Source organism: Cuculus canorus, chromosome 2, assembly GCF_017976375.1.
Source record: "Cuculus canorus isolate bCucCan1 chromosome 2, bCucCan1.pri, whole genome shotgun sequence".
Lineage (NCBI taxonomy): Eukaryota > Metazoa > Chordata > Aves > Cuculiformes > Cuculidae > Cuculus > Cuculus canorus.
Window position 1 is genome coordinate 208,868 of NC_071402.1, and position 27,725 is coordinate 236,592.

General features: G+C 53.1%; 1 protein-coding gene across 1 annotated transcript; it reads right to left on the minus strand.

The window, feature by feature from the left end:
• Positions 1-713: 713 nt before the first annotated feature.
• FAM83H (family with sequence similarity 83 member H) lies at positions 714-23,373 on the minus strand. Its single transcript, XM_054058944.1, has 5 exons — positions 23,103-23,373; positions 8,794-9,254; positions 6,918-7,082; positions 5,897-6,021; positions 714-3,584 (listed from the first exon to the last, which is right to left on the minus strand). Exons 2-5 carry the CDS (start codon positions 9,238-9,240, stop codon positions 941-943), a joined length of 3,381 nt encoding a protein of 1,126 aa, XP_053914919.1. The 5' UTR covers positions 9,241-9,254; positions 23,103-23,373; the 3' UTR covers positions 714-940.
• Positions 23,374-27,725: the final 4,352 nt, after the last annotated feature.

Genomic DNA, 27,725 nt, shown 5'->3' on the forward strand with positions numbered 1-27,725 from the left:
CATAGAATCATAGAATCGTTGGGTTGGAAAAGGCCTTTGAGATCATCGAGTCCATCCATACCTGTCCACTACTGAACCATCCCTGAGCACCTCATCTGCTCATCTTTTGAACACCTCCAGGGATGGTGACTCCCACCACCTCCCTGGGCAGCTTCTGCCAGTATGTGGGGACCCTTTCAATGAAGTAAATTTCCCTGATGTCCAGTCTGAACATGCCCTGGGGCAACTTGAGGCCATTTCCTATCACCTGTCACTTGGGAGAAGAGACCAGCATCCACCTCTCTACAACCTCCTTTTAGGCAGTTGTAGACAGTGATGAGGTCTCCCCCGAGCCTCCTCTTCTGCAGGCTGAACAGCCCCAGATCCCTCAGCTGCCTCTCATAACCCTTGTTCTCCAGACCCTTCTCCAGCTCCGTTCCCTTCTCTGAATGCACTCCAGCCCTTCAATGTCCTTCTTGGAATGAGGGGCCCAAAACTGAAGCCAGGATTTGAGCTGTGGGCTCACCAGTGCCGAGTCCAGGGGTGCAATCACTTCCATGGTCCTGCTGACTTTTTCCAGCTGTGTCTGTGTGAATTTTTCTCTTCCTGACTGAACCCAAGTATTGAATTTTCTATTTTTTATTCTCCTGAAAGTGGAATTCTTTTGCCTGCTGAAAACATTCCCTGAGTGTAACACAAAGAGGCTCTTACTTTGTTTCTTTGTTTTAAGCATCTTGGCAATTTAATAATTTTATTTGGAACACAGCACGACGAAGTTGCCTGAAACCACGTTATTTATTGGGCAGATCATGCCGTAGGATTCTAACGCTGAACACATTTCCACTCCCTCACTCACCGTGAGGAGCATTGCCTGTGGTGCTTCCAGCCATCATCAACAAGATGCTTCCTCATTCTCCTTTGACAGTTAGTGATTACATGGAATTAAATAGGTTCTCTAGGATCACTTTTTTGTCTTGAAGGTCCCCAGGATTTTTGGCATGAATTTTCCCATCTTCTTGTCCTTGGCATCCGTGTCATATTCCTCTTCGCTTTGACTTGTGTGTTCATCCTTTTTGCAGAAGACTTCAAATCTGCTGTAGACTCGCTTCTCTTTCCGCATATTCTCCATCTTTTTCAGCAGGGTCTCTCTATCCTCTGACGGCTGCCGCTGAAGGTTTCTCTTCTGGCTCCCAAAACTCTCTGACCTGTGGATGTTGCAGCTTTTCTCCTTCTCACTTTTCCTCTCCAAGCTTGCAGTTGACTTGGAAAGGTCAGGATTGCTGGTGGATGGCAGCTGTTTGGCCAGTTCAGCTCTGTTCTTCTGGCTGTTGGCAGAGATCTGTTCCAAGATCACCTTGGTGTCATCGCGGAGGTTGCTGCTGTACAGGATGTTGGCTGTGGATGAAGGGAATCTCCCTTGGGTTGTCTGGCTGCTTTTAGGGGGAGCTGGTGTTGGGAATTTATGGGTTTTTTCTTCCTCCATTGTCTCTTGACAGTCCCCTATGGAAGATCGTTTGAAGACCGCAACCTGCTTGTCAGATTTTCCACTCTCAGGAGTGGATTCCTCCTCCAATTTCTTATCACCTTTTGGGTTCAGAAGCTGCTTCAGCCGTAGCGACCCTTTTCTTAAGAACTCCATTGGATTTTGTTCTTGTTTGGAACAGTCTTCCTCAGACTTATTGAGAGAGCTGTCAGAGCCTTGGCTTCTAGGTAAGGTTTCAAGGACTGGTGTGCTTGTCCTGATCTGTGGTTTCTTCACTTCTGTATTGACCGCTTTTTGAGTGTCTTCTTTGAAGGTCACTCTTTCCTTCTTGTCTGGAAGATTCAATTTCTGAGTGTCTCCTATAAATATAAGACTCTCCTTCTCTGGAAGAGCAGGTTTATTCTCTATGGGGTAAAACCGAGATGATAGTTTGTCCACCTTAGTGCCAATATGTGCGAGGGGATCTTTGCTCAACACATCAACAAGCTGGGGGCTTGATGAGGCCATTCCAAACGTTCTGTCAGCCTCTCCATGCATTCTGTAGGTACTGCAGGAGTCTTTGGTGTCTAGCACTCTGCTCTCTAGAATCTTATATTGCACGGATTTGGTACATTTCTTCTCCGTGTTCTGTGATTCTTCCTGTAGAAAACTGGAAACAGCTTTGGTGTGAGTGATGGTGGCACGCTCTGTGTCTTTGCCCACAGCTTTGTACTTCTCCAGAAGTTCTGCCACTTTAGAGGAGGTGGCTGTCTTTATAGTTTCGTTGTCTTTTGTTGTCTCACTGGACATCTGCTCTTTTTGGATCATCTGAACCTTTTCGATCGTGGTGTTAGGCTGATCTAACTTGGCAGCACTGAAAATCAGAGAGGACCTGAGTCTTGAGCTCCTCTGGATCAAAGGATTTATTCTGGACCTAAAGGCATCATGTTTCATCATGGGGGTTTCTTCGCCTGCTCTGTCAGGGTCTGCAAATTCCTTGGCACTTTCAAGTCCCAGTGGCTTGCTATTAAAAGACATTGGGGATTTGAACGCTGGGACAAGGTCAGTGGGGTGCTTGGTAAGGGTATCCCCAAGAACATCGTTGTATGCCTCTGATTCCATAGGCATCGGTAGACCTTCTTCTGGTTCGGACTGGTATGCACTAAGGTATGAAGAAATCCTCCAGTTGCGTAAACCTGTTCTGTTTTCCTGTGTGCTCTTGTCCTCGTCTTGGTCCTCTTCTTTGTCTTGTAAGAACAGGTGTTGTTCCAGGCTTTGTTTCTGTGTGGGAGAAGTCTGGCAAATAAATTTCTGTCCTATATTCTGCCTTCTTAACGTCATTCCCATCGGGCTGTTGCCTGCAGGGTTCAGCTGATCAGAGCCATGTCTCACTTCCCTGGAAGAATTTGAAGGTACATAATCCAGCCGTAAGGGGAAACCCTCCTGTGGAAAATTGGATTCGAGTTCAGGGTATCTGGGACCATCTCCATAGTCTTCCAGCTCATTGAATCCTGGCCTTCCGCCTCGGATTCTCTCAAAGAGTCCCTGAGATCTGCCAGGAAGATGGGGATGTTCAAACTGGTACTGGTAGAACTGATCCTTCTGAAAGTGACTGGACTGGATTTTGAATTCATCCATATTGTTCATGAACATCTGCCTGGCGTACTGCTTGGAAGAAGCAAAGTTTTCAAACGTTCCTTCTGCAAAACTGTGTCTCTTGAAGGCATCCAACTCCAACTGCTTGGAACGGAGGAAACCCCTGACAGGATCCAGCTGAGAATTCTCCATTTCTACCTTTTTATACATCCGCATGGCCGACCCCTCTACCGTGTGGCGCAGCATGTCATCCCGCCTGAAGTTCGACAGGAAGTACCTGTCTGGATCAACTCTGTCCATAAAGGAGGGGAAGAGATTGTCATCCCTCTGGAACATCAGAGGTGCTTTTTTGGGAAAGAAAGGCATGTTGTTGCCAAAGGGAGTCATGGCAAATGCGTTCTCTGCCTTTGCCAACATGTTGGCAGGAGGAACGAGAGGTTCTGACTGCGCAAACAGGATTCGGAATTCTTCATCGAAGCTGGCCACCAGCTCGCCCTGGAAGATGTGTGCGATGCTTCTGTGGATCTTCTCAAAAGACCACATAAAGCTACAAAGAGAAAAAGAAGTAACGGTAGCATGTTAGCATCAAGTAACTCTATCGCACCACTTTACATTAAGCCATTTAGAATCAAGAAATGGTTTGGGCTCGGAGAGATATCAAAGGCCATCTCGTTCCACCCCCTGCCATGGGCAAGGACACCTCCCACTGGATCAGGGGGCTCAAAGTCCCATCCAACCTGGCCTTGAACATCTCCAGGGATGGGGCAGCCACCACTTCTCTGGGCAACCTGGGCCAGGGCCTCCCCACCCTCACAGGAGAACATTTCTTCCCTAAGATCTGTTCTCAAACTCCCCTCTTTCAGCTGAATTTACTGTGCCGGCAGACATTCATTACACACTGTTGTTCCCAAGCTTTATGGTTATGAACTGATTTGACATTGCATCTTTGCAGAGGGTTCAAGTTCAGGGTATCTGGGATTTTAGAAGGCAATAAATTACTTCTTTTCTACAAAAGCCAACAGAGGTGACAACAGCAGGAGAGTGAGCTGATGATAATCCTTACATGACGTAGATGTTCCTGCAGTTACTTTGGGTTGTAATTTGGTTTTGTAACAAAAATGTTGTGCTGATCTTTAAGATCAAAAGGATCAACTAGGGAACTGCAGAGCCTTGCTTTGGTCTGAGGGAAAATGCGGAGCAGCTCTTCCTGGAAGCTGTTTCCAGGCACAGGAATAAGAGCAAGGCAGCTGGGATCAGACAGCAGGGTTTTGCCAAAAACAAACCATGCCTGAGCCAATCCGGTTGCCTTCTTTGAAGAGGAGGCTGCCTGTGTGGCCAATGGGACAGCAGAGGATGAGGTTTTCTGTGACTTCAATGGAGGTTTCCACATGGTCTTTCCCTACAGACATTTGTAGCCAGATTGGGACGCTGCTGCAGACTGAATGTGCCACCCAGCAGAAAGGAACTTGGTGGGGCTGTCAGGTTTAATGAGTGGTGAGCAGTGACTTGAGGTGGCTGTAAGCTATAAGTGGTATTCCTTGGGCGTCGGGGCTGGGGGAAGTAGTCTTTAGCACGGTCATTAATCCAGGGACACCTTGTGTGTAGAAGCCTCCGCCTTAGTCTCTTTAGCCCTTCTGCTTTGAAGGCAGTTGTTGGATTAGGGTTGGTTAGTGGTGCCCAGGGGCAGTTCTAGCAATGGGCTCAATCTGACACATGGGAGGTTCCATCTGTAAGGAAACACTTCTTGAATGTGTAGGTGACCGAGCGCTGGCATTGGTTGCCCAGGTACTGTAGAGTCTCCCTCCTTTGTAGAATCTTAGAATGCTTTGAGTTGGAAGGGAACCTTACACGTCATCCAGTCCAGCCTCCCTGCAGGAGCAGGGACACCTCCCACTGGATCAGGGTGCCCCACGCTCCATCCAGCCTGGCCTTGAACACCTCCAGAGATGGGGCCTCCACTGCCTCCCTGGGCAACCTATTCCAGGGTTTCACCACCCTCACTGTAAAATACTTCTTCCTTAGATCCAGTCTAAATCCACTCTCTCCTAGTTTGAAAGCATTACTCCTTGTCCTGTCACAACAGGCCTTGCTAAAACGTCTGTCCCTCTCATTCCTTTAGGCTCCAGCCCCCTTGAGATATTCCAAAACCATTTGGACAAGTCCTGGGCAATGGGATCTGGGTGGCCTTGCTTGAGGAGGGATGTTGGACCAGACCTCCAGAGGTCTCTCCCAACCTTAGCCATCTGTGATTCTGTGCAGGGAAGAGGAAGAGGTTCAGTGTTGTGGTGTTTGTCTTCCCAAGTCAAGCTCGGCTTTCCAGGAAGCAGTGAGATATTTTCCTGCCAATAGGAAGTAAAGAATGGATTCCTTACTTTTTTTTCATGTGTGTAGGTTTGCTTTAGCTGTTGAACGGTTATTTGCGGTTGGAGTTGATGATCTCTAAGGTCTTTTCCAACCTAATGATTCTGTGAGTCTATGAACTGTCTTTATCTCAACCCACGAGTTTTCTCTCACTTGCCCTTTGCAGTGAGCAAACATTGGTATGGGGCTTCCCTGCCTGCTGGGGTGAACCCGCACCACCGCATAATTACTGTGCCTGGTTTATGGATATTTTACACCCTGGATGTGAAGGAACCTTGGCTTGATGACTGGCCTTGAGGCCTTCTTTAATTGGTATTAATTGGTGCATCTACTTCCAATCAAAACGTCTATTTTCCCTGAAAATTGGTTCTCAGTTTCCTTTACTGAGCAAAACTCTGGCCACCGATGTTGCTTTGGAAGCGCTGAAGCACTGCTTGACCAGCTCACCCGCGTCTCTCGCCTTGAAACGGGGACATGTGACTTTGCAGGGCTCCTCACCTGTAGTTGCCACTCAGCACCACCATGCAGTCCACCAAGAGGAATTTCTCTTTTACGTGGCCTTTGAAGGACATCCCAGTGCGGCAGTAGTAGGTTGGTCCAGAAACTGTCCTCACCCTCAGGAACTGCAAAACAGAGAAGGCAATAACTCAGTTGGAAGCTGTTACTTCCCTCACCCTCCCCTTCGCCTTCTTCCTCTATGAAGTTCCATCCTGGTACCATTTTTATATATTCATACAATTGTAGAATCGTAGGCTGGAAGGGACCTCAAAGCCCATCCAGTTCCATCCCCACTGCAGGAGCAAGGACACCTCCCACTGGATCCGGTTGCTCCAAGCCCCATCCAACCTGGCCTTGAACACCTCCAGGGATGAGGCAGCCACCACTTCTCTGGGCGACCTGGGCCAGGGCCGCCCCACCCTCACAGGAGAACATTTCTTCCCTAAGGTCTGTTCTCAGTCTCCCCTCTTTCAGCTCAAAACCATTCCCTTCATCCTGTCCCTGCGCTCCCTGATCAAGAGCCCCTCCCCAGCTTTCCTGGAGCCCCTTTCCATACTGGAAGCTGCTCTAAGGTCTTCCCGGATCCTTCTCCAGGCTGAACAACCCCAACTCTCCCGGCCTGTCCTCGGACGGGAGGTGCTCCAGCCCTCAGATCATCTTCATGGTCTCCTCTGGACTTGCTCCGACAGCTCCATGTTCTTCCCGGCTCCAGTTGAGGTCTCATGAGAGCAGAGGGGCAGACTCCTCTCCCCCACCCTGCTGGTTACACGTCTTCCAATTTCAGCTCTTGTGATTCTGTCTGCATACACGGTGGGGAGATAAACCCCTCTATCGGTGTGTCCCCAGCCTTCAGCCCTGGATTGTGCCAGCTCTCCTGGCTTTCTCCATACTCATCCTTCTCCAGGCTCTGGCTCATTTTCCCCCATCCCAGTTTTTCAGTGCTGCACCAGCTCTTTATGTCCCGGGACAAATACCGCTCGGGGGACAGCTCAGGGGCAGGGTAGGTCTTTGGTTTGCTCACCTCCACGTAGTTGAGATTGACTTTGCACTTAGCAGCTGTATCGAGGAAAAGCTGGGAGTTCATTTCGTCCAGGAGGATGTAGACAGGCACTCTGCGAGCAGCCGCATCCAGCACCTCAAAGAGCAGGTCCACATCGGTGAAAATGTCCATCACTATGGCCACCACCTGGGAAAAGGAGGCAAGGAAGACATTGGTGCCCTGTGCCCGCTTGCACCCTGACCGATCACTTTCCCCAGCACCTCAAGTTCGAAGCTCCACTGCTGCGCTGTCTCCATTTCAACTTTCTTTTTTAATCATAGAATCATGGAATCATTAAGGTTGGAAAAAGATCTCCAATATCATCAAGCCCAACCACCAATGCAATACCAGTGTGCCTACTAAACCATATCCTGAAGTGCCACATCTACAAGCTTTTTGAACCCCTCCAGGGATGAAGACTCCACCTCTTCCCTTGGCAGCTTCTGCCAGGGCTTCACCACTATTTCAGTAAAGGAATTCTTCCCAATATCCAATCCAAACCTTCCCTGGAACCACCTGAGGCCATTTCCTCTTGTCCCATCATGTATTCCTTGGGAGAAGAGATCAGTACCCACCTTTCCAGGAGCTGTGGAGAACAATGAGGTCTCCCCTCAGCCTCCTCCAGGCTAAACAGCTCGAGGTCCCTCAGGCGTTCCCACAACTCCTGCGCTCCAGACCCTTCCCAGCTCTGTTCCCTTCTCTGGAGGCACTCCAGCCCCTCCAGGTCTTTCTTGGAGCGAGGGGCCCAGAACCAAACTCAGGACTCGAGGCCCATGCTGAGTCCATGGGGATGATGCCGGCCATGCTCCTGCAGGCCACTCTAGAGCTGATCTAAGCCCTGTTGGCTTTCTTGGCCACCTGAGCTACTGCTGGCTCGTGTTCAGCTGCTGTTGACCACCATTCACAGGTCCTTTACTGCTGGGCTGCTCTTCCCCAGCACCCTTCCCATTTAAAGGTTCCTTTAAACCCTGTGGGCCCCAGTACTGGGAACAGATAGGTATGTGTTCTGTATATGAGAGTCAGGGAAGACCCTCCCTGCCACCAAGCCTTCCCGTACTCACTAATCCACCAAGAACACATTTAGAATCATAGAATCATGGAATGCTTTGAGTTGGAAGGAAGGTTCACAGGTCATCCAGTCTAACCCCCCTGCAGGAGCAGGGACATCTCCAATCAAATCAGGTTGCTCCAAGCCCCATCCCACCTGGCCTTGAACCACTCCTGGGAATGGGGCATCCACGACTTCTCTGGACAGTCTGGGCCAGGGCCTCCCCACCATTCCAGGAGAACATTTCTTCCTAAGATCCAGTCTAAATCTGCCCTCCCTTAGTTTAAAACCACGACCCATTGTCCTGTCACAGCAAGTCTTGCTAAAACATCTGTTCCCATCTTTCCTGGAGCCCCTTTCCCTACTGAAAGCTGCTCTAAGGTCTCCCTGGAGCCTTTTCTTCTCCAGGCTGAACAACCCCAACTCTCTCAGCCTGTCCTCATATGGGAGTTGCTCCAGCCCTCGGATCATCTCTGTGGCCTCTTCTGAATTTGCTGTAACAGATCTATGTTTTTCCACATCTCCTGAGTAACCTCTAATAGACCCTGCGGTGAGCTGGGTGCTGGACCACACCATCTCCAGAGGTCCCCGTCAGCCCCAACTGTTCTGTGGTCCAGTGAAGTTTTGGTTTATTTTGGCTTGGAATTACTGTTTTCCATGAGACCAGCGAGGAGATGCAGAAAATGGTTGATTTGGGATTGTCTTCCTCTGCCTGGTCCTGGGAGCAAAGTTCAGGGAATTAGAGAACCTGATTCATCTGCCACACACGTGATTTTACCTCTGCTTTAGGTGGGCTCTTCACTCTCTCACCTGCTGAGCTGCTCGAATCATCCTGCGAGCCTCCTCCTTGATGCTGGGGTTGTCCGGGGGTGGGGGCTGCACAAGGGTTGTCACCTCGGTTCCCCTGAACCCAAAAACCATTGGCCAGCCCAGGTCAAGCTCAGGAACAGCGAGGTCTGAGTTCATGGGCCAGTAAGTCCCAGAGGATCCATCCATGTCATTGTCACCTGTGTTGTCCGTGCTGCCTTCCTGATGGGTGTATTGGGGCTTCTGGAGGTTCTGTAAGATGTGGTCCACCTCTGAGTCACAAAGAAAATCTGGGGCTGCTTCCTCGGTCAGGAAGCGTTGGTAGCTTTCCTTGCCCTCTTCAGTAAGTACATCCAAAGCCAAGCGGTAATACTCCTTGTAATGAGGGGGGAGATAGTTGGGGTCAAGGGGATTGTCCCCTTGGGAGGAGCTTTGGGATCGACGAGCCATGAGGGGAGGGAGAGCTGCAAGAAAGGAAAAACCAACAGTGAGAGCAGGTTCACTCCAGTCACATGTCACAGAATCACGGAATGTCCTGAGTTGGAAGGGACCCGCAAGGATCATCGAGTCCAACTCTTGTCCCTGCACAGGGCATCGTAAATGGTGAGAGCTGGGGGTGTGTGGTGGCAAAATTGACAGGGAAGAAGTTTGAAGCACAGAGTGATGTTAGAGAAAGATTCCGAACGGATGTGGAGCTTTGAATTAGAATCATAGAATCATTAAGGTTGGGAAAGACCTCTAAGATCATCCAGTCCAACCATCAGCCCAACAACACCTTGTTGGATTGCCTCAATTCAGACAGAAGATGAGAGCACACGTTATTTAATAGTATTGTCCCATGATGGCTGCATTTTCCCAGTTTATGGTGGCACCTTCCACTGGATCAGGGTGCTCAAGGGAGGGGGTTGGAACTGGTTGGGCTTTGAGGTCCCTTCCAGATCAAACCATTTCCAGAAGAAAATGTTTCACTGTGAGAACAGTGAAACATTGGAATCGTCTCCCCAGAGTGGTGGATTCCTCTACACTGGACACTTCTAAGGCTCAGCTCAACAGGGTTTTGGGCCATCTCATTTAAACTATAGATCACCTTAAAAGGTTGGACCAGGTGATCCTTGAAGGTCTCTTCCAACCTGGTATTCTATGATTCCATGATTCATTCCATGATTCTATGAAAAATCCAGAAGCCAAATGAGGCAGCAAGGAAAAAAAATTCTAACTTCTCTGCAGCACTCAGCCCTTCAGCCGTGGGTAAATTAAGTATAAATAAAGTGCAAACAAACTATGACCAGGGGAGCAATTCAGGTGCCTACGTGCAGGCATTTAATGTCACTTGGAATGCCCTGAGGTCTCTTGCGTGGCCTCCAGCTGCTGGCCGAAAAGTATGCGAGTCTCTTGAAGGGCTTGTGCCACATCTGCTCCATTTTAGATACCCTACAGCACCTAAAAGGACACTAAACCCCTCGGTTTAGGAAGCGGGATTGCTCCTCAAGGGTCGAATTCATTAACTAAACCCAGGTGTACAACGTGCCTGCGTGAGAGCTAATTGTGTTCCCATTTGCAGCTGATGGAGAACAAGTGAACAGAATGAACCGAGTATGAGATGAGGTTCATCTTCTAACACAGATACCTACATTTGGCCAAGTCTTCTCTTAGTCTTTCTCCCAGAGACATTGACAAACCAGTCTTCCAGAGCTTCAGTGCTCAGCCTTCAATTGCTTTACCTCCAATATTACCTTTATCATAGAACCATGAATGTTTGGGTCATAAGGGACCCCAAAACCCAACCAGTTCCAAGCCCTGCCACGGGCAGGGACACCTCCCACTGCATCCGGTTGCTCCAAGCCCCATCCAGCCTGGCCTTGAACACTTCCAGGGATGGGGCAGCCACCGCTTCTCTGGGCAACCTTGGCCAACGCCTCACCCTCACAGGAGAGCGTTTCTTCCTGCACTCCCTGATCAAGAGCCCTTCCCCAGCTTTCCTGGAGCCACTTTCCGTATTGGAAGTTGCTCTAAGGTCTCCTTGGAGCCTTTTCTTCTCCAGGTTAGACAACTCCAACTCTCCCAGCCTGTTCTCACAGCAGAGGTGCTCCAGCCCTTGGATCATCTCCATGGCCTACTCTGGACTTGCGCTAACACTATGCCAACAATATTCTGATGGTTCTTTTGTATTTGAGACAGCCTCCCTATTCCTTCTTGCACGCCGATGCTTGTGGCCATGGTTTTGTACTTCAGTGTGGTGGCTACTTGATACCCATCAGCTTTTGTAAGGGCTGTTAGGATGCTGTCTCATTTTCATAAGTATGAAATAACCGCGATGCATCAGTTTATCAAGTGATCCAAGGTACGTTTGCAGACAACACCAAATTGGGCAGAAGCGTCGATCTGCTTGAGGGTAGGAAGGCCCTACAGAGGGATTTGGCCAGGCTGGATCTGTGGGCTGTGACCAATAGTATGAACTTCAAGAAGTCCAAGTGCTGGGTCCCGCACTTGGGTCATAAGAACCCTATGCAACACTCCAGGCTTGGGGAAGAGCGTCTGGAAAGAGCAGTTCAGCAGAAAAGGACCTGGGGGTGCTGGTCAACAGCAGCTGAACATGACCCAACAGTGGCACAGGCGGGCAAGAAGGCCAATGTCATCCTGGCTAGGATCAGCCATGGTGCGGCCAACAGGAGCAAGGATGGGATCATCCCCATGGACTCAGCACCTTGAATTCTGGGCTCAATTCTGGGCCCCTCACTCCAAGAAAGACCTCCAGGTCTTATGGGCTGGAGCACATACAGATAAGAGAACGGGGCTGGAAAGAGTCTGAGCGCAGAGGTTGTGGGAGCGGTGAGGGATCTGGGGCTGTTGGAGAAGAGGAGGCTGAGGGGAGACCTCCCGGCTCTGCTCAGCTCTGGAAAGGAGGTTGGAGCCAGGCGGGGGTCGGGCTCTGCTCCCCAGGAACAGGCGATGGGACGAGAGGGAACAGCCTCCAGTTGGGCCAGGGGAGGGTTAGACTGGAGACTGGGAATGATTCCTCTATGGAGAGAGCGGGGAAGCCCTGGCAGAGGCTGCCCAGGGTAGCAGGGAGTCCCCAGCCCTGGAGGGGTTCAAAAAATGTGTAGATGTGGCAAGTTGGGACAGGGTTCAGGCAGCGGGGGTGGGGGGAAAGAGTGGTGTTGATTGTTGGATTTCATCTCAGAGGTCTTTCCCAACTGCAAAGATTCCATGATTCTATGAAGGGTCTCTGTACACCTGCACTACCTTAATTTTTTAGTGACCTTCTCAATAATCAAGTACCTGAAGGCTTTATCACAAGTGGTTTTACTTCATTGATAAAAATATTAATGAGATAAAGCATCACACAAACTTTGTGCAAATCTGTTAAGCACAAACCTGTTCAAGGCAGGTTGGATGGCGCTGCGATTGAGGTCTCATCTCAATCTCCCCTCTTTGACAAAGTGACTCGACTACTGGATGGGGGAAAGGCTGTGGATGGAGTCTTCTTGGACTTCAGTAAAGCCTTTGACACAGTTTCTCACAGCATTCTGCTGCAGAAACTGTCAGCCTCTGGCCTGGACAGGCACACACTCTCCTGGGTTGAAAACTGGTTGGATGGCCCAGAGAGTGGTGGTCAATGGAGTTAACTTCAGCTGGAGGGCAGTCACAAGTGGGGTTCCTCAGGGCTCAGTACTGGGTCCAGCTCTGTTCAATGTCTTTATCAATTACCTGGATGAAGGCATTGAGTGCACCCTTAGCAAGTTTGCAGATGACACTAAGCTGTGTGGAAGCGTGGATCTGCTGGAGGGTAGGGAGGCTCCAAAGAGATTGGAATGGGCTGGACTGCTGGGCTGAGACCAATGGCACGAGTTTTAACAAGGTCAAATGCTGAATCCTGCACTTGGGGCACAACAACCCTGTGCAGTGCTACAGACCAGGGGAAGAGTGGCTGGAGAGCTGCACGGAGGAGAAGGACCTGGGGGTGCTGGTTGACAGCCGACTGAACATGAGCCAGCAGTGTGCCCAGGTGGCCAAGAAGGCCAACGGCATCTTGGCTTGTATCAGAAATGGGGTCACCAGCAGGTCCAGGGAGGTTATTCTCCCTCTGTACTCGGCACTGGTGAGACCGCACCTCAAATACCATGTTCAGTTCTGGACCCCTCACCAAAGAAGGATGTTGAGGCTCTGGAGCGTGTCCAGAGAAGAGCAACAAAGCTGGTGAAGGGCTGGAGAACGTCTTACGAGGAGCGGCTGAGAGAGCTGGGGTTGTTTAGCCTGGAGAAGAGGAGGCTGAGGGGAGACTTTATTGCTCTCTACAACTACCTGAAAGGAGGTGTGGAGAGGAAGGAGCTGGGCTCTTCTCCCAAGTGACAGGACAGGACAAGAGGGACGGACAAGAGCTCTGCCAGGAGAGGTTCGGGCTGGACATCAGGAAAAAAATTTTCACGGAAAGGGTCATTGGGCACTGGAACAGCTGCCCAGGGAGAGGGTTGAGTCACCTTCCCTGGAGGTGTTTAAGGAACGGGTGGATGAAGTGCTGAGGGACATGGTTTAGGGAGTGTTAGGAATGGTTGGACTCGATGATCCAGTGGGTCCTTTCCAACCTGGTGATTCTGTGATTCTATGAAATCCGTAACCTAATAGCCAACCTCAGCTGGATAAATGTGCTGACTTTGTTCCAGGGAATGAAAATGAGATACTTTCAAAAAGTCACTGATCTCTCACGATGTTTGTGGAAAGTAAGTGGTAATAAACACTGAAATTATTAAATCCAGAGGTAATGGCAGGGAACTCTGGAAAAACACTAACCAAGAGAGCTGGAAAGCCAGGATAACACAAATAAAACCCCGTGCTGCCAGTCCAGGGGAGTTTATACAATGGACAAACCTGATCTCGTTGCATTCCCTCTGGGTTTCAAGTAAATACACAGTGAGGGGGATGAACTGCTCTTATTATTATGAGCCGTGGCTTCTCCAAATCATCTAAAAAAATATCCTTTTTGAAATGTGATTAAAATCCCCTATTATTCTAAATTAACAGGTCTTGCATTGGGTTGTTAATGAAATAGTAATTCATTAGTCTCAATCATTAAAGAGAAGTCATTAATCATGTTATTTTTTATTAGATTTATCAGCAACTGAGCCTTTCTCCAGGGCTGTTCAGGAGTTCAGTAAAATATTCCCTCACTCAGTAGAGCATCCGGCAAAGTTCCAGGAGAACATAAAGCTTGAGGGAACAGTAAATATCATTATTGATAAATAGTATCTTTCCTAAATGACAGTAAAGATCACAACACTACATTCTGATAAAACATATTTTGATGAAATGTAATGGTTTTGAACTAAAAGAGGGGAGATTCAGGCTGGATAGAAGGAAGGTATTGTTCACACTGAGGGTGGGGAGGCCCTGGCCCAGGGTGCCCAGAGCAGTGGTGGCTGCCCCATCCCTGGAGAGGTTCCAGGCCAGGTTGGATGGGGCTTGGAACCCCGGATCCATTGGGAGGTGTCCCTGCCCATGGCAGGGGGTGGAGCTGGGTGGGCTTTGAGGTCCCTTCCCACCCAAACCTTTCTGTGATTGTATGGTTCTGTGATTTTAACACAGATATAAAACAAAACACAGAAATCCAGAATGAAGGATGCAGTTGACAGAACTGAAGATTCAGTGACATGAAGGCGAGTTAAATCACCAGAGAGAGTTCAGAGAATCGTTAAGGAGAAGTCAGAAGCGTCCTGGGACAGGAGAGGAGCCCTATCTGCAGCTTCTGTGCAATTCATCGCGGAGACAGCAGAGAAGTAATTTACGCTGCACAAAAGATCTCGTGTTGGGTAATTTTTCAACTTAGCAAACTGAGGCCCCATTGATACAATTAAAACCTGACATTAAAGATCATAGAATCATGGAATGGTTTGTGTGGGAAGGGACCTCAAAGCCCATCCAGTTCCAAGCCCTGCCATGGGCAAGGACACCTCCCACTGGATCAGGTTGCTCCAAGCCCCATCCAATCTGGCCTTGAACACCTCCAGGGATGGAGCAGCCACCGTTTCTCTGGGCAACCTGGGCCAGGGCCTCCCCCACCGCGTGAAGTAACGTGCATTTTCATAGAATTGTTAGGTTGGAAAATACCTTTGAGATCACCAACTCCAACTGTACCTGTCCACTACTGAACCATCCCTGAGCACCTCATCTCCCCGCCTTTTAAACCCTTCAGGGGATGGGGACTCCACCACTTCCCTGGGCTCCTCTGCCCATGCCTGGAGCGGTCCAATCTAAACTTCCCCTGACACAACTTGAGGCCATTCCCTCTTGTCCTATCACCTGTCACTTGGGAGAAGAGACCAACACCCACCTCTTCACAAACTCCTTTCAGGCAGCTGTAGAAGTGATGAGGTCTCCCCTCAGCCTTCTCTTCTCCAAGCTGAAGAGCCCCTGGTCCCTCAACTGCTCCTCATAACCCTTCTTCTCCAGCCTGTTACCCAGATGCACTCCAAGTCCTTAATGTCTTTCTTGCAGTGAGGGACCCAGAACTGAACCCAGTTGGAGGTGCACCTTCACTATTGCTGAGTACAGGGGGATTTATATTTCAGCTTCCAGTACAGAAAGGGGCTCCAGGAAAGATGGGTAGAGACTATTGATCAGGGAGCACGGGGACAGAATAAGGGGAACGGTTTTGGGCTGAAAGAGGGGAGATTGGGATGAGATCTTAGGGAGAAATGTTCTCCTGTGAGGGTGGGGAGCCCCTGGCTCAAGTTGCCTAGAGAAGTGGTGGCTGCCCCATTCCTAGAGGTGTTCAAGGCCAGGTTGGATGGGGCTTGGAGCCCTTGATCCAGTGGGAGGTGTCTCTGCTCCTGCAGTGGGGATGGAACTGGATGGGCTTTGAGGTCCCTCCCAACCCAAACCATTCCATGATTCTATGATTCCATCATTTCGTAAGTCACCGCTCTGGCTCCTATCTTCTCCATACAAACTCTGCCATACATTCCATTCAGTTTTCCTCTGATTTTGCAGTCCCTCAGAACTGATGTTTCATGAAGTCAGGAAAGAAAAGCAGTGATCCACAGCGCCTTCTCTCCACGCGTTCGAGAAGGCTTTTATCATTGTTTGGCTTTTCATCCAGTTCTATGCAGTCCTAAGCAATTGTTTCATCAAATCACGTCCATAAATTTGGAAGCACCAGGAACACCAGCCACAATCAGAACCACACCAAATGATCCAAACCCAAAACTTAGTTCCTTCCCAAGAAATCCTTCCTCTGAGCACAGCAGACAGGACAATGGTGAACACAGGTACAGAAAGAAACAAGTATTAACTTCAGTAGCGCTTTAGAACTTGCTTTTTAGCATGATGATGTGGGAGAGTTGGTCTTTTTCCAGGAGGAAGCTGAAGGAGAGAATGAAGGCAGGCTCTGTGGGTGTTTGTGAGTGACTCCTCCCATGCTTAGAGGCAGTGGGTAAAGGAGAGCACGAAGGAGCTTGTTGAAAACTTAACAAGTAGGAGATGAAGGCTGATATAATGGGCTGATGAGAGGCAGGATTCAGTGTCTCAGCAGCAAAGGTCTCCTCCGCCCGTCTGCCTGGGCTTTCCCAAAGACTCTGGGTTGGCTGCCGCGCCAGTATATCTCTGCACAGAAAGAACTGATGCAATCGCTCCCCTCCTCAGCTAAAAAAAAAACTTAGCAGGGGAGGAACAGAAGCAGAGAAAGGAGTTTGCAGCTTTCCGAGTGCAATTATTCATGCTTGTCTGGGGGAGCCTCCAAAAGAAATTTCCCTTTTGCTTGGCCTGAATTCTGCTTCTATCCAAACTGGTGTAACTGGGAGCGACTTTGATAGCTTTGACTCTTATCACAAGGTTTTGTGATTCACAAAAGCTATCAGACCTTATTAATGCTGGGAAGAGCAAGTGCTGATGCGATCACAGCCTACAACTCCCTCTGCACAGGAAAATGTTCAACCATGAGAAATAATGTAGGCAGAGCAAGGAAAAGTAACCGGCAGATGAAGATGCTGGATGTAAAAATCTAGCACCCTGATCCAGTGGGAGGTATTCCCACCCAGGGCAGGGAGGGTTGGAACTGGATGGGCTTTGAGGTCCCTTCCAATCCAAACCATTCTCCTCCCTTTCTCCCGCTCTGCTCCACCCTTGTGAGATCCCACCTGGAGTCCTGTGTCCAGTTCTGGAATTTCCAAATATAAGAAGGACATGGAACTGTTGGAACGGGTCCAGAGAAGGCCACAAAGATGATCTAAGGGCTGGAGCACCTCCTGTATGAGGACAGGCTGTGAGAGTTTGGGTTGTCCAGCCTGGAGAAGAGAGGGCTCCGAGGAGACCTTAGGGCAGCTTCCAGTACAGAGAGCTCCAGGAAAGATGGATAGGAGATATTGATCAGAGAGCACAGGAACAGAACAAGGGGAACGGTTTTGAGCTGAAAGAGCGGAGATTAAGATGAGATCTTAGGGAGAAATGTTCTCCTGTGAGGGTGGGGAGGCCCTGGAACAGGTGGCCAAGAGCAGTGGTGGCTGCCCCATCCCTGGAGGTGTTCAAGGCACAGTGGATGGGGCTTGGAGCCCCCTGATCCAGTGGGAGGTGTCCTTACCCATGGCAGGGGGTAGAACTGGCTGGGTCTTGAGGTCCCTTGCAACACAAGCCATTACATGATTCTGTAATTCCATAATTCTATGAAATCCTCCCTTTACCTCTAGATTAACACGAAGAGCAGAAACTAGAACAATTATAGACCTGTTGCCTTGGGCATCCTTTGCTGCCCATCCAGTTTACGTTCCATTTCAATGGATTTAACTGTTTCTTTCTAAAAGAGCAGCATGGAATTCGAGTTCCAGCTATGATGAACGGATGATCACGACAAAGCCCTACAGGTTAAAACAAAAAAATAAAAGGACCTGCCTAATTCTTGATTCTTCGAGCCAGGTGTGAATCAAGAGCAATGGACACTGGTATTTATCCAGTCTAAGCAAAAAGAAACTGGCTCAGTTTTTCCCCTCCCTCTCATCTGCTGCTGCCTGATGATGTCTCAGCACCTCGGGACGGCTCTATCTCCCTTCCCAGTGCTGACTCCAGTGCTTGTTGTGACGTGTTCTGCCTGCACAGCAAGTTCCCAGGCTGCCTCTCTCAGATGATCACTTCCCTGGCTGGACCTGCTTCTCTGCTTCAGGACACTCCCAAAACCAAGGCCTTGGTCTGTCTGTGCACAGCAGCAGCAGGAATTGCCACGGAGGAAGCACAGCTGTGTCACTCTGGCCAGAAAGGTCTTGGAAGGCACACTCAGTGCCCGAGACCTCATGCTTGTGTGCAAGTGTAGGCGCTGTTCCCTGGGCTTGGACACCTCATATGTTCATTGCTCTGGGTAGCAGCAAGAAAAGAAAGGCAACACCAACAGAAGACTTCCCTTCATCCTCTTGGACCCCACAGCCCGCCACAAACCCTCAGTGCTATCAGCGTTGGTAGGACTTCCAGTCCCTAGTCAAGAAATGAATGGAAGTGATTTTGAGAGTCAGAGAAGAGGCACGTGGTACATCCAAGAGGAAAATGTAAAGCAGCGATTTCCAAACAGCAGGCCAGAGTGTGTGGACCTACACCATGCTCAGTGACCGCTTACATCTCACGATGGGCTGTAAAAAATGTTCAGCTTTCCAAAATCGTGGAATCATGTAATGGTTTGGCTTGGAAGGGACCTCAAAACCCATCCAGTTCCAATCCCTGCCACGGGCAAGGACACCTCCCAATGGATCAGGTTGTTCCAAGCCCCATCCAACCTGGCCTTGAACCCCTCCAGGGATGGGGCAGCCACCACTGCTCTGGGCAACCCGGGCCAGGGCCTCCCCACCCTCACAGGAGAAGATTTCTCCCTAAGGTCTCATCCCAATCTCCCCTCTCTCAGCTCAAAACCGTTCCCCTTCATCCTGCTCCTACACTCCCTGGTCAAGCGCCCCTCCCCAGCTTTCCTGGAGCCCCTTTCCATACTGGAACACTGCTCTAAGGTCTGAAATGTCTAGAACCCCTGAAGTTTGGAAATCAGTTATTTAAAAAATCTATTTGGTCTGATAAAATAGAGACGATGATATGAAAAGAGAGCGCTGGTGTTCTAGGAGAGTCAGTTTTACAAGACAAGGATGCCTAAGGTGAAACTCCTTGAGGAGACATTGTGACAATACAACATGAGAAATGTTGGTTTGCTCTCAAGAAAATGCTATGTGAGATAAGTTATTTGGGGAGAGACCTGTTTCCTGGAATATAGTTTAAGGCGTGTTTCAATTCTGCTGATGGAAGGACAGCTTGTGCCTTATAACCCTGCTGCGGAAGGCTCTTTATGAGGGAGTGCAGGGATAGGACAAGGGAAATGGTTTTCAGCTGGAAGAGGGGAGGTTGGGATGAGATCTTGGGCAGAAATGTTCTCCTGTGAGGGTGGGGAGGCCCTGGAACAGGTTGCCCAGAGAAGCAGTGGCTGCCCCATCCCTGGAGGGGTTCAAGGCCAGGCTGGATGGTGCTTGGAGCAACCTGATCCAGTGGAAAGTGTCCTTGCCCATGGCAGGGGATTGGAACAAATCATTCCATGATTCCATGAATACCCTATATAAACAGTGACAGATATGCTCATTCTTTCTGGAAAGTACTCCAACATGTGTCAGCGTTCTGTACCAAGGACTGGACTCCTACAGCGAAAGGTTCTCACAGTTTAAGGGCTCTCACTTGCTCGTCTATTTTTCCTCTTAGTTTTCATAGAAATCATAGAATCATGGAATGGTTTGAGTTGGAAGGGACCTCAAAGCCCATTCCGTTCCACCTCCTGCCACGGGCAGGGGCACCTCCCACTGGATCAGGGTGTTCCAAGTCCCATCCAACCTGGCCTTGAAACCCTCCAGGGGCAGACAAGACTTCCCTAGGCAACCGGGGCCAGTGTCTCAACACCTTCATCATGAAGAATTTCTTCCTAACGTCTAATCGAAATCTTCCCCCTTTCAATTTAAAGCCATTCCCATTTTTCTTTGTCTCTTTGCTGCAGAAGCCTCTCTGGGTTCTTACTCTCCATGTTCTCTCAGTTTTAGGCACAAAGCCTGTGTTACTGTTAGAATTTCTGTTTGGGAGATGAAAATATGGAATTTGCTGGTACTGTTATGCTGTCAGGTATGCAACCCCCAGGCCTTTTTGTTTAGCCATCCATCCAGCAGCCATGGATCACCATAAAGCCTAGTCTAGAAGGAGGTATCCCTGCCCATGGCAGGGGAATGGAAGTGGATGGGCTTTGAGGTCCCTTCCAACCCAAACCATTCTATGATTCTGTGATCTGAGTGAATGTGGTCCCGTTCTCTGCTCTAGATGCTCTTACACTGATCTCAGTCACCATTAAAAACAGCGTTATGTTGCCCTGCTGTAGTCCAGGAGATCCACTTCATCTGATGTCAGGGTCATCAGATGAGAAATTGCTTCGATTAAACTTAATCAGCTCATTCACTGACCTTCCAGAGATTACACCTGTATCTTCCATATTAGATACGTTTTCATCTGTTCCTAAGAACTGGTGTAATAAACACTTTGTGGGTCCAAAGTGAGCTGTAAATGTGCTGAGCACAGAGCAGAAACAGAGCCTGCTCATCTCCTCAGAACATCTACCCAACTCCTGCTCACCTCTGCTCATTAGTGCCAGGGATCCTGCGAAACATACTTTGCTGGAGAATCAGGAAAACAGCCGGACATTCATAATGTGCAGGGGATCTTCCTGCAGGCCAGCAGAAAGGAAAAGTGGCAGAGAAATTACACATCGTAATTTCCCTTGTGAAGCGGTTACTGAGGCGGCGTGTCAGTGTGTCGGTTGTTACCGTCCTCTGCAATAAGGGGTGTGGAGTGGCATGTGTGGATCCAACCTGGAGAGAGTCACCAGGGCACAAACTGCTGTTTACAGCCACAGAAACATGAAATGTGACCCTGTGTGCCAACAGGACCTCTTACAGACAGCAGGTGCCCTGAAGAGTTGGAATCATGGAATTGTTAAGACTGGAAAAGACTTCTAAGATTATCCAGTCCAACCATCAACACAACACCACCATGCCCACTAGACTGTGTTCCGAAGCTCCACATCTACACGTTTTCTGAACACCTCCAGGGATGGGGACTCCCCCACTGCCCTGGGCAGCCTCTTCCAATGCTTCACCACTCTTTCAGTAAAGGAATTGTTCCTAATATCCAGTCTAAATCTCTCCTGGTACAACTTGAGGCTGTTTCCTCCCGTCCACAGAATCTTTCAGGTTGGAAGAGGCCATAAAGATCATTGAGCCCAACCTGACAATGCCAAGTGCACCACTAAACCATGTCCCTAAGCACCACATCTACAATAGCAACGCTCATGCCAAGCTTACTCTCCTTCAATCAAGCCTTTCCTTGGCTTTTTATTCACTAGGTCACAGGTACCCAGAAGCCTAAACTGGAGAACATCGAGGAAAGGACAAACCGTGCAAGGTTTAATCTGGAGAACTGCATGTCGCCATTGACTTTTATTTTCCCGCACATCTGGATTTTGCAAACGCGCTCATGAAATGCCTCTTCCTCATTAGGGCTACAGAAATCCACCCGAACGGGGCCTGATAAGCAGTCCAAAAGTGTTCCTTTTAACCACAGAATACAAAGAAGTCTGATCCTGCAAGGCTTGGAGGTGAATTTCAGTTGCTTGGAAAGCTGTGATGTCCTGAAAAATTATGTCTAGAGTACCAGGAGGGGTCTGTCCTCAGCCACCGCACTGCTCTGGCACAGTCATGCCAGATCGAGGTGTGTGACATGTTTGGCTCACCCTTTGACATGCAGTTTTCCCCACAACCACACAAAAAGCGTAACTTTTTCTGCCTCAGACTACTGCTGTTTCCACTGACAGCAAACACGACTCTCCTTTAGTTATTCAAATACAACCCTTAAGCCCCTCAAATAAATGGGAGTGAGGCTAAAATGAAAAAAAAAAGCTTTCTCTCCCCAAACCGCAGCCCTTCTGTTGTGTGTAGGGTGAAGGTGTGCTTTATGTTTTCTGTCTCTTCATCCAGTGAAAACACCATAGGCAGTGCCAAGGGATCCTGGGCCACTGGCGTTCTGCGCTGCCGTGTTTGTCACCACTCGGTTTGGGGCCGGTTTGTTGTCCAGCATCATTACTCATGCGTGGTTGGCCTCTACCACAGCTGAGCTCATCACAGCTTCCATGAATTAGACATTTCCAATGGGAGGAGGACACTACAGGCACTTCTGTCCCTTTACAAGCGCCTCCTCCCCTCTAACTGTTCTGGAAGATAGGGAACCTTGGTCCCCAGGCCAGAGAAAAGCCATAATTGCCCTCTACTGACCTGGCTCAACTTGGAGCCACGGGAAGAGGAGACTTTCCCCTTCCACCCCGCACACGCACAGCACCTCAGGTCTCTCAGACAGACTCACATCCCTGGAAAAACTGAGTGGATGTGCACGTGTGCCAGGGCACGCATGTGTCCACACGCATCTCTCCGTGCTTTTGCATGTACATGCACGAACGTCTGTGTCGCTGCTTGCAGGTCGTGCCGGCAGATGGCCACACACCCAGGCGTGCAGAGCGAGGTCAAGGCAAGTCGAGGCGCGGTGGGCCTGGCTCTTAGCCCACTGCAGACCTTGGCCTTCCCAGCGCGACCACCAGGGAAGTCCTCTTTGTCACAGTTTCTTGACCACACATCCCTACAGCGTTGCCGGTCCAAGGAGAAGGCCAGCTCAGGTTTTATCATGGGAAGCTGAGTCAGGCTGCGTGATCTCTTCCCAAAGTCAGGGATGACTTTGGAAACACCCACTCCTTGGGGCTTTCTCAAGGGAGATGGGACACGAGCTTCGTGGAGCGCTCACTAAGGAATTTTGATCAAGCTACCCAATGTCCGGCTGGTCTCCTTCCTCATCGGACACTCTCCCTCCTGCCTTGCCTGCCCCATCTCCTTCTGGGACTCTCCTTTCTGCTGTGGGGGAAGCCATGGCGTGGACGGGAGCTCCTGCAACCGTAGCCTTTCCAGAGGACTCTCTATGATGGAGGGAAGCCATGGTGTGGATGGGAGCTCCAGCAACTGGGGTTGTTGCAGAGGACTCTCTACCCTGGAGGGAAGCCATGGCGTAGATGGGAGCTCCTGCAACTGGAGCTCTTCCAGACTCTCTGCCATGGGGAAGCCATGGTGTCCCTGGGAGCTCCTGCCACTGGAGCTTCCGCCTCGAAGCAGCCATCTCCTGCCTGCTGAGGTCCCTGCCCCAGATCCCGAGCATGTCAAGGAGCGGGATGGAACCTCCCCAGCCCTCGCCCGCCATTCCGGTCCCCTGGAAGCTGCCTGCACGTCTCCTACCTTCCCAGGTGAGCCAGGGCAGGTGGTGGGTCACGCTCTCCGGCTCTCCGCTCCCCTGGACGTGCCTGTACCCCAATCCACGGTCACCTCCGAGCCAGGGCGGGTGGTGGGTCACACTCTCTGGCTCTCTGTTCCCCTGGGTGCGTCTACACCTTGATCCACGGTCACCTCCAGGCCAGGGCAGGTGGTGGGTCGCCCTTTCCGCCTCTCCGCTCCACTGGAAGTGCCTGCACCCTGATCCACAGGCACCTCTGAGCCAGGGAGAGCCAAGCTCCACCCAGGACCGAGGGTGAGTAAGAGCGAGAGAAAGGCAAACTCTGGAGAGTTGTTCCCTGCCCAGGATTGCAGGGGAGCCAGAGATAAGGGCTGCACATTCCTGAGCCGCAGGCAGCCTCTCCCTTCCCGTCTGCCCCGAGCCTGTCAAACCAGCTCAAGCCTGGCAGCGAAGCAGCCTGGGAGCGGGGCAGCCTGGGAACGGGCTCCATGCAGGCAGCCGGGCACGGACGCTGCCCATGGGCTGGAGCTCAGCCTGGCACTGCAGCACCCAGGGCTGCAGGGCTGGGGATGCTCGTGCTCGGGGGTCCCATCTGGGAGACACCGGGGAGCAGCCGGAGCGCCTAGTGAGGGCATCGCGGCACCAGGGGTGGCGAAGGTGTTGGGCTCCCAGCTGGAGGATGGGAAGGGCACCATTCCCCATCTCCCTGGGATGCTGGGCAGAGGGAATCAGGTCGTAGCCCTGCGATGCTGTGCAAACAGGATCAGGTCATACTCCCTCCCCCATCTCCCTGGGGAGCCGAGCAGAAGGGATCTGAGGCCATACCAGTGCTCCCCATCTCCCTGGGGTCCCATACAGAGGGGATCAGACCATTCCCCTGGCCCGTCTCCCTGGAGAGCCATGAGGAGGGGATCAGCCTGTACCCCTGTCACTGTCCCCCTACTCCCGTCTCCCTGGGGTCCTATGCAGAGGGGATCAGGCTGTTCCTGTGCCCCTCGTATCCCTTGGGGTCACACGCAGAGGGGATTTGAGGTTGTACCCGTGGCTCCCCATCTCTCTGGGGGTCTTGTGCAAAGGGGATGAGGGCATAGCCCTGCCCCTCTGTCTCCCTTGGGCAGAGGGGATCAGGGAGTACCCCTGGGGTGCTGTGCAAACGGGATCAGGTCGCCCTCTGCGCCCCATCTCCCTGGGGAGCCATGGAGGAGGAATCTGAGGCTACACCAGTGCCTCTCATATCCCCGGGGGGTCTCGTGCAAAGGGGATCAGGGCATACCCCTGGTCTCTCCCATCTCCTTGGGCGTCCCACACAGAGGGGATCTGCGGCCCTGTACCCTTGACCCCTATCTCCTGGGAGTCCCATGAGACAGGATCAGGCTGTACCCCTCATCTCCCCTGTCTCCCTGGGGTGCCATGCAGAGGAGATCAGACTGTTCCCCTGGGTTGCTGTGCAGAGGCGATCTGAGGCCGTATCCATAGGATGCCTACGAGAGGGGATCTGAGGCCATACTGGTGTTCCCCGTCTCCCTGAGAAGTCGTGCAATGGTGCTCCGCATCTCCTTGGGATCCGGTGTACTGGAGTCGCACTGTACCGGTGACCCCCATCCCCTTGGTACCCGCTGCCCTGGGGCCAGGCTGTGGCGGTGCTCCCCATCCCCTTGGGGTCTGATGCACCGGGGTTGGGCTGTACCGGTGCCCCCCATCTCCTTGGTATCCGGTGCACTGGGGTTGGGCTGTACCGGTGCCCCCCATCCCCTTGGTACCCGCTGCCCTGGGCTCAGGCTGTGGCGGTGCTCCCCATCCCCTTGGGGTCTGATGCACCGGGGTCGGGCTGTACCGGTGCCCCCCATCTCCTTGGTATCCGGTGCACCGGGATTGGGCTGTACCAGTGCCCCCCATCTCCTTGGTATCCGGTGCACCGGGGTCGGGCTGTACCGGTGCCCCCTATCTTCTTGGGATCCGGTGTACTGGAGTCGCACTGTACCGGTGCCCCCCATCCCCTTGGTACCCGTTACCCTGGGGCCAGGCTGTGGCGGTGCTCCCCATCCCCTTGGGGTCTGATGCACCGGAGTTGGGCTGTACCGGTGCCCCCCATCTCCTTGGTATCCGGTGCACCGGGGTTGGGCTGTACCGGTGCTCCCCATCCCCTTGGGGTCTGATGCACCGGGGTCGGGCTGTACCGGTGCCCCTCATCCCCCAGGGGTCCGGTGCACCGGGGTCGGGCTGTACCGGTGCCCCCCATCTCCCTGGTATCCGGAGCACCGGGGTTGGGCTATACTGGTGATTCCCATCCTCCAGGGACCCGGTGCACTGGAGTCAGGCTGTACCGGTGCCCCCCATCCCCTTGGTATCCGGTGCCCCGGGGTCGAGCTGTGCCGGTGCCGCCGCTCCCCCGGGCCGTCCCGGAGCCGGTGCGGCTGCGGTCGGGGAAGGGTTAAGCGAGATTCGCCGCAGCCCCGGGCGTGGCGGCTCCTGTCCTCTCGCCTTTCACGTTCGGTCGCTCGCTCAGCCTGGCAACCGCGGCGGCTGCCGGGGCGGCGAGGGCGCGGCGGGGGCGGTGCCGCGGGGGCCGCCGGTGACTCAGCCCGGGGGGAAACCGGGCACGGGGGGGCGGCATCGGGTACCGGGGGGGCGGTGACAGCCCTTGGGGAGGCAACCGGGCACCGGGGGGGGACTGTGACTGAGACCCGGAGGGGGAACCGGGTACCGGGGGGAGGGACGGTGACCCGGAGGGGGAACCGGGTACGGGGGGGTTGGCGGTGATTGAGACCCGGAGGGGGAACCGGGCACCGGGGGGGGACGGTGACTGAGACCTGGAGGGGGAACCGGGCACCGGGGGGGAGCGGGTACCGGGGAGGGCGGTGACAGCCCCCAGGGAGGGAGAACCGGGTACCGGGGGGGGGGCATCGGGTACCGAGGGGAGCGGCGACTCAGACCAGGCGGGGAACCGGGGAGGGCGGTGGCAGAGACCCGGAGGGGGAACCGGGTACCGGAAAGGAGGTGGGGGGGGGGCGGTGACATAGCCCCAGGGGAAGAACGGGGCCCCGGGAGGGGCGGTGACCCTGTCCCGGGGCAGGAGCCAGGTAGCGGGGGGGGAGGGTGTACCGAGGGAGGTCGGTGACTGAGACTCGGGGAGGGGAAAACCGGGCACGAGGGGGGCGGTGACTTAGCCCGAGGGGGAGAACCGGGTACCGGGGAGGGCGGTGACTCAGCCCCGGCACCGCACACCGGGTGGGGAGGGGGTACCGGGCAGCGGGTCGGGGAGGAGCATCGGTGGTGACTCAGCACCGGGCACCGAGCGGGGGGGGCAGCACCGGGGAGGGGGCTCCGAGCACTGGGAGGGGGCGGTCGGTTCGGGCCGGGGGTGCACCGGGGGGAACGCGGCACGAGGACCTGGCACCGGGGGTCACCGGGCGAGGAGGGGGGAATGGCGGGGGGGGGTCACCGGGCGAGGAGGAGGGGAATGGCGGGGGGGGTCACCGGGTGAGGAGGGGGGAATGGCGGGGGGGGAGGGGTCACCGGGTGAGGAGGGGGGGAATGGCGGGGGGGGGAGGGGTCACCGGGTGAGGAGGGGGGAATGGCGGGGGGGGGGTCACCGGGCGAGGAGGGGGGAATGGCGGGGAGGGGTCACCGGGCGAGGAGGGGGGAATGGCGGCGGGGGGGGGGGTCACCGGGCGAGGAGGGGGGGAATGGCGGGGGGGGGGGTCACCGGGTGAGGAGGGGGGAATGGCGGGGGGGGGTCACCGGGCGAGGAGGGGGGAATGGCGGGGAGGGGTCACCGGGCGAGGAGGGGGGAATGGCGGGGAGGGGTCACCGGGCGAGGAGGGGGGAATGGCGGGGGGGGGTCACCGGGCGAGGAGGGGGGAATGGTGGGGAGGGTCACCGGGTGAGGAGGGGGGAATGGCGGGGGGGGTCACCGGGTGAGGAGGGGGGAATGGTGGGGAGGGTCACCGGGTGGGGGGGGGGAATGGCGGGGGAGGGTCACCGGGTGGGGGGGGGGGGGAATGGCGGGGGGGGGGGGGGTGTCACCGGGCAAGGAGGAGGATGGGGAAGAGGGGAGAGGGATGGGGGTGAGAGACAGACTGAGGAGAGAGGGTTAAGGGGTGGGAGCTGAGGGGAGAGGAGTGAGGAGCGGGACGGGAAGAGGTGAGTGCCCGGGAGTGGGAGAAGGTGATGGGGAGCAAAGGGCTGAGGGGCGAGGGGAGAGGGACAGGGGCTGAGGGGCGAGGGGAGAAGGGCGAGGGGTGGGGGCTCGGGGGAGAGGGGCAAGAGGGGATGGGACCGCAGGGGAGGGCTGAAGAACGAGGGGTGGGGGGTGAAGGAAGAGGGGAGGGGGGACTCAGGGCTTGGGGTGGGGGCTAAGGGTGCTGTGCAAAGTCTGAGGGGCGAGAGGGGGCAGGGGATGAGGAGTGAGGGGCAAGGAGGGGGGAGAGTGTGAGGGGCGAGGGGTCGGGGTGAGGGGAAGGTGCAAGGGGAGGAGTGAGAAGTGGGAGGTCAGGAGTGAGGGGTGGGGACGAGGCGCCAAGCGGTGAAAGGTGGGGCTGAGGGGCCAGAGGTGAGGGCTGACAGGTGGGGGAGAGGGCAGGGGGCGAGGGGTGAGGGCAGGGAATGGGGGGAACAGGAGAGGGGAG

What these genes read in the sequence shown, in the direction of transcription:
- FAM83H (XM_054058944.1), bottom strand. Translation starts at nt 9,240, where the DNA reads ATGGCTCGTCGATCCCAAAGCTCCTCCCAAGGGGACAATCCCCTTGAC. An exon ending in TGATTCGAGCAGCTCAGCAG is followed by an intron (nt 7,083 to 8,793) that starts GTGAGAGAGTGA and finishes TCCTTTTCCCAG; the next exon opens with GTGGTGGCCATAGTGATGGA. An exon ending in TCAATCTCAACTACGTGGAG is followed by an intron (nt 6,022 to 6,917) that starts GTGAGCAAACCA and finishes TCTGTTTTGCAG; the next exon opens with TTCCTGAGGGTGAGGACAGT.